General features: G+C 35.9%; 1 protein-coding gene across 1 annotated transcript; it reads right to left on the bottom strand.

Moving 5' to 3' along the window:
• Positions 1 to 2,689: 2,689 nt before the first annotated feature.
• Positions 2,690 to 7,205, bottom strand: AGO2 (Argonaute family protein). Its single transcript, XM_021439077.1, has 3 exons — positions 6,646 to 7,205; positions 5,214 to 6,384; positions 2,690 to 4,471 (listed from the first exon to the last, which is right to left on the bottom strand). The coding sequence occupies exons 1-3, from the start codon at positions 7,070 to 7,072 to the stop codon at positions 3,019 to 3,021; spliced, it is 3,051 nt and encodes a 1,016-aa protein (XP_021294752.1). The 5' UTR covers positions 7,073 to 7,205; the 3' UTR covers positions 2,690 to 3,018.
• Between the last annotated feature and the right edge of the window lie 5,578 nt (positions 7,206 to 12,783).

Raw genomic sequence — 12,783 nt, 5'->3', positions numbered from 1 at the left:
GAAAATCACTCTAATCGGTTTCGTTTTCACTCAAATTCAGTTGGGAACTAGTTTGCAATGATTTCTGGAAGTTTTAGAGGGAAATGTTCTCAATTAGTTCAGGTTTGGTTCTAAACTCTTAATGGGCGTTCAAACCAACGCCCACTTATAAGTTTTTGTTAAATTCACTCTAGGTATCGAGACTACTTCTCTTGGTCTCGTGACTTTAATGTCTTTCCGAGCTCAAACCGTGAGCCTTCCTCTATGTATCGAGACTACTTCTCTTGGTCTCAAGACCTGCACCCAATTCTGCCAATGTTCAGTGGCAAATGCTCAATATATCGGACCTCTCTTTGGGGTCTCGAAACCTCATGTGTCCTTGGCCACTTTCCAGAACACTATGGCCTATGTATCAAGACTCCTTTGCCCTTGTCTCGAGGCATGTTCCAAACTTTTTAAGTTTTCATATTTCAAACACTTAAGCCTTTACATACCTCAACTTATTTCATTTCCTAAGTCTCCCAAAGGCAATTTCACTTAGCCAACCATCAAATATACATCAACATAACAATTCTCTAGTTAAGGTTCTAGGCATTCCATTCACTAACTCAACCAAATTTTCTGCTATAGGCTATTATCTTCTACCATGTATACATACATTAAACATATCTATGCATTTACACCTATAAGCAGGTATGCAATCGTTAAACATGCCTCTAATTTTATTGATTCTTGTCAAAATAAAATCACATTCTTGGGCAAACCCCTAGACATTCAATTCATCAAACAAACCACATAATACATGCTCATATACTCACTCTCCAAACAGTTAGATCATCATGGCACATCTCCAATCTCATCAGTACACACATCATGGCAGGATCAAGGTTCTTACTATGGCCACGTGCACAACAAGATCAAACATGAAACTCTTCTTTAAATAACAAGATTTAAGTTTACCAACATCATTTGAGTTTCTTTTTGTTTGCATTCCTCCATCTCATATCCTATTAACCAATCAACATGGTATAGTTCATCCTAGCTTACCTAAACATACACATTCTCGTTTAATCGTTTAATGTTAGCCATCATGGAATTATAGATGCTTGTACTTTACAAGTTCATGTCACATAGTTTCTTCTGCATCCATTCATGTGCACATACTGCATCAAACTATATATTCATAGAAATCCACACTTACGTCACAGTTTTACATTGATAATTCATAGCATGTACACATAGCTAACATAACTCATCAATCACATGCACGTCATCTAGACCAACATAGTTTTTTACTATAGCTTCTTTACTTAGGTCAGGGCGTTACACTATTAATTAATAATAAAAAAGTAAACACATGATTCTTGGGGAGAGTTGGAACACAAAATGAGGTAGGAAACGGGGCAGAGGATTTGAATTCTTCATCAACTTTCCCACTAAACAAACCACCCTCTTATCTATTCTTTCTTTCTTTTTGGGTCAATCTTCTTTTCTTGAAATATATCTAAGTAACTGTAAATTGTGCCACTCACTTTTTGTTTATTGAAAGTGACTCAAAAAATGCTGTCAAATGGACTAACAAACCCATCTCTATGCTCCTTAGAGGCTTAGGAAGTGGATCCTGCACATTGAAAGGTTGAAGAAGGAGGTTAAGAAATGGGACATTAAACACATCTACAGAGAAACTAATCAACTTGCTGATAGCCTTGCCAAGGGAGCGGTGCAGGGTCAGGTTGATTTGTTGAATGTTTATGACTAATTTCTTGTGTTTGAGGCTCTGACGTGCACTGATTCTTATCTAGGTCTGGTGCATCCTGCGGTGCAGCATGAGAGGGTGGCCGTCGAGCAAGAGATAGAGAAAAAGAACTTAATCGATCAGGAGGAAGCTGCGTGTGGCCTCTGCTTCTTGTTTGTGTCCTTGTGCATCTGTGATACTGCTGTGCATCTCTAACTGTGTTTTGGATTGATGGGAAGGTCTGTGTCTATTCTTGCGTTCTCCAGAAGGGCCCTTAGATGATGTTCTTTACTTTTGGCCATGATGAGGTTCTGGTGACATTGACTACTACTGTTTTTTGTGATTCATGATGTGAGTGGTGGACTCTGGTCTTTGAGATGTGCAGGAGATGCTGATGGGTTATCTGTTGAAGAGCACCTATTGATCAGTGATCGCTTGGTTTGTAAGACCTTGGTGGCTGGTGCTGTGATGATTGAGGACTGTCAACCCCAAAACACTCATTTATCTTATCACTCTGATAGAGTTTTACTAGTATTAGACTTTTGTTTAGGGATTTATCCAGAACTCTGCTTGTTTTTAAGATTATCCGTGTTGAGATATTATCCGTGTTGAGATGCTGCCAAATGCTCCTTGAGCAACTGCTCCTCTTGTAATTGTTCAGAACAAACTCTTCTTATGATAGCTTCCATGCCAACAGAATCTCCAAATCTCAGCGTTGAAAACTCTCCACGACATTCCAGCTTATCATTAATAAAAACTCATCTTTCAAAAAAAAAATTGTGCCTTTAGTGGCAATGGGAGTTACAAAAAAATAAAAAAAAAAATTTGATCCAATGACGAAACTAATCACTGGATGAATTACTTTGGGCATCCTTTTTCCAACATGGCAAGGCGCATGAATAAATGTACTAAGCAGTTCAGGAAAGAAACACAAAAATAAGAAACAAAGAAATAAATAAAGGTGTAAACCATTACTGAGAAACAAAGTCCATAATTCATTCAAATGCAACCATAAAAACATGAAAACCCTTCTTCATGGTGCTCTTTTCCCCAGTCAAGTTGCTTTGGAGAAAAGAACAACCAAATGCATGAAAAACCAAGTCCACAAGGAAATTCCAGAAGATATGAAAAAGAAACCACAAAAACAAATGAGGAAAATACTACAAGTCTTCAAACCCATTAGATTCACGCACAAACCCCTTTACTAGGTGTTTAGGAAAGGAGTAAACCTGCGTTCAGGGCATTTTTTTCAAACAGTGGCCGTCTTCATCCACATTGTCAAAGGGAATTTGGCCATTCTTCAGTCAAACAAAAAACATTATGTTTTCCAGGTCAGCATGCAGCCTGAACGAACCATCGAACGAAGCTGCAGATGACAGTGACAATGATGCCAATGATGAAGATGAGGACAGTGTTGAAATAGGAGAGTGTCTTTCCATCATTGCCTGATGGTACAGCCGTCCCCTATAAGCAACAAGGTCAGCATAGTACACAGGCGGGACCAGAGATACAGGTTTCGTGCACCTTGCAAAGGTAAAGCACATGTCGTAAATAAGCTTCTGCAACCGGTCAGAAGAGAAACCATGCTCATCCCACAAGACATGGTAGTGTGTTGGCTTGCTAGTACCAAGGCTTCCGTAGTGACTACAAAGATAAAAGTCAAACTCAAAACGGTGCACAATGTCAGTGTCCACAACTGTGCCTGGAGAGATATTACCAGTAGGACCCCTGTCTCTCTGTGGAAAGAAACGAGTTTGGTGCCGCTTCTGTGCGACAATGAGGGTGATAGTAGGAAAGTACTCCATTTTCTGGAATGCACTCTTGAGACCTACTAACTCTTCATTGAGAACCATATCAAACTGACCCTCACTAACCCCATCACGGAAGAGCACAATTTTTTCTGGTTTGACCTTATTTACCCGTTCATAAGATTCAACAAGCTCCACACACATTTCCCCAAACTGTAGGATTTGTTCTTTGCGATGGTCCTGGGGACGAACCCTTGCTGCGTAACGATTAGCTTCAGGCCAATTTACTGTGGCTACTACAGCTGCTATTGATGGGCTAGTTTTATTATGAGAGCCAGGATGATTAACATCTGCTCCCACAAACATAACATGGTCTTCACCCTGGAAGTGTGGCAGCCGGTCATTCAGCTCCACATTGCTGCCCCCAAGCTTGGCATTGATTTTCAGGGCAAGGTTAGCTAAGTACTGGTCCTTCCCTTTGTTTGCTTCGCCCGACAGACAACACTGAGTCACCACACCAATTTTAGTCTCAGAGATCCACTTGAGATACTTGTAGCCATCATGCTTCCTTGACATCACACAAAGTAGAAATTGTAAACTTCCTCTCCCAAGCTTATGAGCTTGACTAGTAACTTTTTCAAGCAGTTGATGAAGTACATTATCATTCAAAAATGTTTGCATTCCAGTGGTTTCATGTAAGAGAGGTTCCTCCATTCTCATCCCAAGACTTGTACACCTAGCTCTCAGCTTTGAAATAAATGAACCATAATTCAGTCTGAATTTATCAGCAACACTGAAGTCAATCACAGCCCAGCGCTCAATTGCTTTGCCTTCCACAACAGCCTTTCCAACCAGGTTCCACTGGCATTTGTCTTTGTCAACTGTTATCTTCATCAATTTGCCAGTAGTAGGAGCAGCCAATTTCAAAACTGGAGGCCCAATGACACGTCCTATCACTGATGTCATCTCAGTATTAACCTCAATTCCAAAATTTTGAATGATGTTTCCACTGCCAGTAAGAAATATATAAGATTTTCAGAAGATTCAAGATTGCAAAACCAGATTCATATTATAGGTGACCATTCCAGTTGATTACGATTATGGTCTTAGAATAGGATGATATATGCAGCTTCTGGATAGCAATAAAATAGTTTAGTGCCTTCAATTATATCCAGGCATCATAAAAAGCAAAGTAATAATCTTAAGCACAAATATTAGCAAAACTCATACATTTACAGTCATTTAAGGGCACTTTGGATCATATAGAGCACCCAAAAAAGTAACAAGAACTCATTCATTCATGCCAGAGAATGCACCTTTCATCAAGTGAATAAGCAAAAGTTGTTGATCCAGGCACTTATGCAAGAACGAAAGTTGCAACAGTGGCTGACTACTAGTATCAACTATCATGGCATGAAGTTTGTGACTAAATGTAAGGCTAGCTAAATTGGCTTTACAGCATGTAAAACAATTACATCATCACAACAATGTCTAATCATCTAAAACTTATATACTGGATGATGACGCAAAAGGTAATTACATTCAATATAAAGGAAACAGAGCAAAATGTGCCCCATTGCTCAAAAGTAGAAGAATTCTCATCAAATGTTATGTAGCAACAAATTCATTACTTGTGAGAACAATAGTGGAGACAACAAAGGAAAAATTGTTTTGTCAAATGAAAGCAACAAAACAGACAACTTGTCAAAGCAAACAGAGAAATAAAAGGCTCAATTGTCATGTATACATACCCACAAGGTCCATCCTCAGATCGAACCATGCAACAGATCTTGCTCCGTCTTTCCTGCGGCCTTGCCAGTGATATGTCCTTCAACAATAAGGCTGCATGTCGATCCAAATTCTCCTTTGGAAAGACCTGCCCCTCAGCTAAGACACAGAACTCCATTGGGACATAGTTTATCCGATTTTGCTTGCTCAAATCTAGACAAGGAATATCCAGGTGGGTGATATTCTTATTGTATTTCTCCAAGAAATAATCAACAAGCCTAATGCGCCTTTCTGGAGCATTGGCATCTGGAAATGTAATATCACGAGTTCTGTAACTCGTCAACCCAACTATAGCATATTTTTGTTTGGTACGTCGATGGGTTACATTAACTTCCAATTTTCTCAACACATTCTCAACCATTCTCCTATACCGTCCAAAAGCATTCACATTAAAACCAGGAAAGTGCTCTACTAGAAATTCGATAACTGGCATTTTCTTATGAAGTGCTAAAACAGAATAGTCCAGGCAAAGTGCTAGACCTTGGCAAGTGGGCTTGAGGCTATGTTGGATTCCTCTGGATGCTATGATGCCCCGTCCAAGATCATCTTCTGGACAAGATTCAGCAGGATGGAAGCTCCGGCCAGTATAAATCATACGCATAACTGGATTCTCCTTCATAACCACATCCATCCCCTGTAATATGTCACGAGGTATCGAGATGTTGCCTGTGGTCAAGTAATCCTTCAACTTGCGAAGCTTGAGCTCGTTCACAAGCTTTAGAGAAACAATGAATTTACGAGACTTCATGTCTTCTCCCTCAGATAATTCCACCTCGAATTGTCCTTCGGGTAACCGAACAGCACTAAATATATTCTTTTCACCATCATATGCAGTCATGGTCAATGGCAATTCAGAATCGTTATCAGTGAACAGCTTTTTCCGGATCATAGGCAGTAGCATCTTTGATAGTTTCACAGGGCGACCATGCCTTGGAGACTCCTGTGGCCTGACATCAACATCATAGTGCCTTATCACCCTCTCAGGATTGAAATTGACCCGAAAATGATTGACATCAAGCCTAACAGTTGCAACAGCTACTCCTCCACCTTTATCGGGTCGCATAATTGGGACATATCTATTCCTATTCTCTGGAGGAGATGATGTAGAAGCCAAATGTTCCAGCGAAGCAGAATCTGTAACGGAAAAAGGGCAAAATTTTTCTCAAAAATATATCTCAAATCCAAACATCAGTAACAAATCAAAATCAAGCCTAAAGTCTAAGCACATTTTACCACAGAACTTTAGCTAACGAATGCAAAATGACTCTATTGATCTTTTCCTTCATAAGGCAGAAACGAAACTTTGCTATCTCAAAATAAATTGTCCAACTTCATCAACATCATAATAAACTTTTGCTCCGTAGTTAACAAAGTCAAAACAAAAAGGATTTATACCAGGAACAGGTTGCACAGGACGAGAAGGCAATGCCGGCTCGTGAAGTTGAGGCCGTGCTGGTGGAGCAGCACCAAGCCCCCATGGTCTCCTCCACGGCCCGCCGCCACTGTGACCGCGCCCGGCTGATTCCATCACATGACTATAAGGCGGTCTCTCCAGTTGAGGCCGAGGGACCCACGTTCCCCTTCCCCCACTACCACCAGAGCCACCAGTGTAACCACCTCTTGTGAGACCCTGTCCGGTACCTTGATTAGGACCCCCTTGAGTACTAGTTGGATTCCAATAGACCCCACCTTGTTCTGAGACAGTGTGATACGGCGGCTGATGACCTCCGCCGCCGCCATCTCTTCCTCTACCTCTTCCACCACCTCGGTAACCACCTCTTCCACCGGTTCCTCTTCCCCTATAACCACGGCCTCTCTCCATTGGACTCGGGAGCACAACTCGGGGGAATTCGAACTCGGTCTTTACTCACTCCGTAACCACCAGATCACACAACCAAAAATAAAATTAAAGCAGATTTAAAGTTGGCAACAGTCCCTTAGTAAACAGGGCAAGAAAGAGTGAGAATCGCTGGTTTTAAAAGGGCAGGAAAGCGAAGAAAAATACGAAAATAGCCTCTCACGCGCGCTTAGTAGTTTGGTAAACGATTATGTGGAAAATTAAAATAATTAGTACATGCTTAGCTTAAACTACGGGTTTAAGATAATAACGATAATTAATGACTAAGAAAGACGAAGGGAAACTGAGCGTGGGATCTGAAAAACATTCCAGAAAGTTCGATGGGTTCGAGGAAGGTGGGGCTTTGCAGAAGTTGGACTCGTGGGGAAAGTGTGAGGAAAGGGCGGAGGATTTCATGGCTTATTTCCTTGAATATATGACGTCAGGCAAATCATTAAAGCATTTTGGCACAAATAATCAACTTGGAAAATAAACACCTAAAAACGACTTATCTTTATGACAAGTACTATCTTTTTTGAGCCATTTTAATAACATAATTTAAATTTAGTTAATAATTATTATCTCGTTTTCAGAGAATTACTAAATAATATTCTCATTTATTATAATTATTAATTTATGATTTAAATTGTGTCACATCAACATTTCATCTCAAAATTATAACCTAATTAATGAATATAAGAGTTAATGCATTTCGAAATTGCAATAGTTAATAATTAGTAATGGGGAGAGAGTATATCATTTTTTATATATTTATTTTTTATTAAATGATAATATTCGAATTTAATTTTTATTATATGGATATATATACACGTACGGTCCAATACATACACAAATTGCACATTCTTTTCAAAGTTGGGGGAAGGTAAAGTTTCTTCTTTCTTTCTGTTGGATCGACATGTTTGTTTGTAGTACTACTTGCAACCTTCCTTCCTTTTGCCATGAGAGTACTGAGAAACATATTAGTGGCTAAAAAATAAAAAAAAAATACAATTGCAAATGAAATAATGGTTACCCTAAACAAAAGAGGAGGTCGTTAAGGAGCATGGAATTATACAACAGAATTATATCTAAAAAGATATATGAATTACTTAAAAAATTTAAATAAGTCGTTATTATTTTATTTTGTTTAATTAAATTGTTACATTTTTATTTTAAATTAAATAAATTTTAATAATTAAAACTTAAAAATTAATAAATTATTATTAATCAAAATATCATTTATCTTTTTATATCATGAAGTGATGTTGATATGACATACTAATATATCATATGAAATTTTGATGTGACATGATACCATTATCATATTTTTTACTCTCCACATTAATAATACTGAAGTATAAAATAACAAGTGTCATTTTAATTATGACAAATAATTAATTGTGAATTATAAGAACTTATTCTATAACAATAAAAAATATAAAAACTTAATTAAACATAATAAAAAAACAATCACTTATTTAAAATTTTTAAATAATTTAAAATAAATTTAAATATTATACTTTATATTAACCTATATTATACTGTCATCATCTTCTTTTCCATTTTTTTCCTTTCCCTAAAGCAACTTTTGTGTGCCATATATTTTTATTAGTTAGTGGTAGTACAGTTCGCATTCAAATGCATGTTCTTAATGGAACTTGAGAGTCAAAATTAAAGCGCGGCAACACATGGCCTAATTTAGGTGAAATAGGACAGTTTATTGTACTTCAATTATAACTATTGGCTTCGGTGAAGAAAAGTCTTGGTCCTTTTCCTTTCTTATAAAGTCCCATGGCCCCTTGATGATGGAGCCTGGAGAGAAGCAGATAATCAAAGATTCAGAAAATAAATTTAATACGTCATTGTTGACTCCATTTGTTAGTAAGGTTTTCAGTTGATATAAGTGGTTTGGGATTCTAAATCTATTGTAATGTAATCTAATGTCAAAAATATATATAGAATAATACCCAATTTTTTTTGAATTTTTAAAAAAATTTCTTTTTTTATAAAGTTCAATCAACTTTTTATATTTTTTATATTAAATCAACTAAATTTTTATAATTAATAGTTGATTAACTAAATTAGTTAAAACATCATTTATCATTTTATGTCATGTAATGTTGATATAGCATGTTAGATGAAAACTTAAAATGATATGGTATCGTGTCAATTTTCACCTTCTATATCAATATTATTAGGATATAAAATGACAAATTCATTTCAATAATGATAATTAGTTATTTATTAATTATAAGATATATATATAATTAAAAATAAAAATATAAAGTTTTGATTAAATATAAAAAAATAAAAAAATATTTAAATTTTTTACTTAACATGAAATTTTTTTAAAAGTATTATATCGAATAAATTTTAAATTTGATATTGGCTTTAGACTTTGTTCATAATTCTATTCTATCACGAATGAATTTCATGATAAGACTAACCTGCCAAGGTCCACATTTTCTCTTCTCATCTGCCCGCTGGCAAGTCTTAATGATGCTGTCAGCTAATTAAGAGATGATTAATAGTAGTCAATACTAATCGTTTTGTCCCAATAAACAATTCTGTATTTCTCGGTGCTTCTTCGTTTTCCAGGGTTGGTAAGAGATTCCTAATTTAGGACGGCAAGTTTCTTTAGTTTTTAATTAATTCCCTTCATCAATATCATATTCAAACTCAAATTAAGTTGACATATCTTAAATTCTTTAACAAAAAATTAATTTTTTTTATTTTTTTATTATAGTCAATCAAGACATTATATTTTTATTTTTTATTACATTTAATTTTATTACATCAACATAATCCAATTATCTTTTAATATTTTATATTATATTATATTAATATAACATATTAATATATTATAATAAATAATAAATAATAAAGTGATATATTTGTATGATATATATATAATATTATCATATAATATTTTCACTTTTTGCATCAATATCAATTTAATATTTTTAAAATATAAAATAATAAATAATATTTTAATTACTAATAAATTAATTATAAAAATCTATTTTATAAAAAAAAAACAATCAGTGACGACCATATGGAGGCAGTGTGTCAAATTTTGGGTGTTAATGGGGAGCATTGGGATGGAATGTATCTGGACACGCCATTAATTAGTGGAGCATCAAAACGACAAATTTTCAGCTATGTGAAAGATTGATGAAGAGAGTTTTTAATTGGAAGAACAAGCTATTGTCGGCAGCTGGCAGAGAAATGATGATCAAATCTATAGCCCAAACTGTGCCCACTTACGTTATGAGTTGTTTTAAACTCCAGGATTCGATTTGTAAAGAGATTAATTCTGGTATTGCTCACTTTTGGTGGGGTGGAAATGGTAGAGATCAGAAGATACACTGGAAAAGCTGGAGATCAACGTGGATTTCAAAGCACTATGGTGGAATGGGATTTCGAGACAGTAGAAGCTATAATTTAGCAATCCTGACTAAACAGGAGTGGCGGCTGCAGTTGAAGGAACCTACCCTAGCTTACAAAGCGTTAGAAGCGAGATATTTTCGTAAAGGAGAGTTTATGGAATTAATGTTCGTGACAGTTAAGGACTGGTTCAGGGAAATTCAGAACAGGGTTACTAGAAGGTGAATTGTAAGACATTGTAGGTATCATGTGGGCGTTATGGAAAGCCAGAAACTTGCTCATATTTGGATCCGTTGGCTGTTATCAATTTGGGGCAGGACATGGTGCTATAGTATAAGAAAGCCAATAGAGAAGACATAAGAAGGGTCGATGCAGGGATGCAAAAACATACAAGATGGAGATGTCGTAGTGGCTGGAAACTTAACACTGATGCTACAATCTTCGAGACAGATGGAGCTCAGCAGATAGGAGCAGGATTTATCGTTTAATTAAAAGTAATACAAAATTAAAAAAAATGAAAATGAAATACAAAGACTTAATTAAAAGTAATAAAAAATTATTTAATTTTTTAAAATAATTTAAATTTTTTTTAAAATATTATATCAATTAAATCCAATCATTCATTAAAAAAAGAGATAAAAAATAATTAAGAGCTATAAAACTTAGGAACACATAGAATAAAATGGATAAATAGTTGAAGTATTATCTTAAAAGTCAAAACACCGCTCTTTCAATTGGAGGCACAAAATGCATAAACTGTTCATCAAGCTTACAGACTGTAGAGTCATTACAAACTTAAAAGTAGCATGATTCAATTAACAAAAGCTGAAAGTACATAGATAATCAAATAGACATACTACTTTTTTTTTTTGCTTCATTTCTCATTTTTGCTTTGGAATGGTAACCTATACATCCTGCCTGTTTCGATTAGTGTCTAACACAAACAAAATTCCTCTTTGAAATCACCAAAACCCAAAGTTTTGGCAGCAAGAGAATTGCAGACGAGGACTTCTGAGTTATGATCTGATCCCCAGGCTGCAGCAGACGAAACCAAGTATAGAGCTTAAATAGTAGAAATTCTAAAGCATTAGATTCACGCACAAACTCTTGAGCTTTCTGGGTCAGCCCCGGATTTGCAGATTTCATACTTGGAAAAGAATTACTAAACCCAAAAACAAAAAAAAAAGTATTAGATCAACTGATCAGGCATTCAGTCTTCGTTGACGAAGTACGGGTAAATCCCGTGCCAGCTTTCTTGATTATAGCTCCAGTTCGTAGCTATAATTAGTCGGTAAGACAAGCTGAGAGCCCCATGGCTCCAAGCTTTTCCGCTTGTCTTACAACTTTTGGCTTGCAGAGTGGTCTTATTATAAAATGATAAAGATACAAAGGTGCTGAGACGAAAGTGACCAATAACATGGAAGTGTCGGTGGGATTATGGGAGTGATTAAGAAGAGTACATCGCACGCTTGGACAAGTGCCAGGCTGCCATAGATAGTGAGTGCAATCTTTTACCATGAGATTAAAAATATACTATTGAGTTTATCTCATGTTCCTCACAGATAAAAATATTTATGAAAATATTACAGTAATTTTCAGTATCTAATATAATTATTGGGAACAAAACGATACGAAGTTGTGAACACAAATTTTTTTTTTTTGTGGATTAATGCAAAACTTTTATTTATCCAAAAATGCAGGCGAATGTCCTGCTACAAAGAACACTGTACATCAACCAATGAGATTGTACAGATAAAATGATACATCTACAAAGAAGTAACTAGAAATTTGCAGCTATTACAGAGATTGGCATTCCTAGCTTTGACCGGCTGTGTAGCTTGAATTGAGCTGATCAGTCCATGATAAAGTCGTAGATATCAGTAGTAGCACAAGTTTTCTTCCCATATTTCCCGTTGTTTTGGTCAATGCAAATGTAATAGATGTAGGCTTCCAGACAACTTTAAGAATGATCACAAGGAGAGATTTTCCTTTCAGTTTCTTTTCCCAGTTGAACTCATCAAGCCAGTCACCGTCAGGCTAGTGAATGTTGAGGTCTGCAAAACTTTCTCTTAAATTTTGCTTATTGTACATGTCTAGTTCTGATTTTATAAAAAAATTACATCATAGATATTTCAATTGTAAAAAGCTCAGGGTATTTTTCTTGAGTTGTTCTAAGTCAGGAGTATTTCAAGTTAGAAAGTATTTACAGAAGTATAAAAGTACTCAAAGACGTTTCAAGCGCAAAAACGCACAGAAACATTTCAAACGTAAAAAACGTCAATGACATTCTAAGTATAGAAGCGTTTAAG

This window comes from Theobroma umbraticum, unplaced genomic scaffold, assembly GCF_002168275.2.
Source record: "Theobroma umbraticum cultivar Fairchild unplaced genomic scaffold, ASM216827v3 scaffold_204.0, whole genome shotgun sequence".
NCBI classification, from domain to species: domain Eukaryota; kingdom Viridiplantae; phylum Streptophyta; class Magnoliopsida; order Malvales; family Malvaceae; genus Theobroma; species Theobroma umbraticum.
This window is presented reverse-complemented; position numbering and strand designations above follow the sequence as displayed.

What these genes read in the sequence shown, in the direction of transcription:
- AGO2 (XM_021439077.1), bottom strand. Translation starts at nt 7,072, where the DNA reads ATGGAGAGAGGCCGTGGTTATAGGGGAAGAGGAACCGGTGGAAGAGGT. An exon ending in TCCTGTGCAACCTGTTCCTG is followed by an intron (nt 6,385 to 6,645) that starts GTATAAATCCTT and finishes TTTCCGTTACAG; the next exon opens with ATTCTGCTTCGCTGGAACAT. An exon ending in TCTGAGGATGGACCTTGTGG is followed by an intron (nt 4,472 to 5,213) that starts GTATGTATACAT and finishes TCTTACTGGCAG; the next exon opens with TGGAAACATCATTCAAAATT.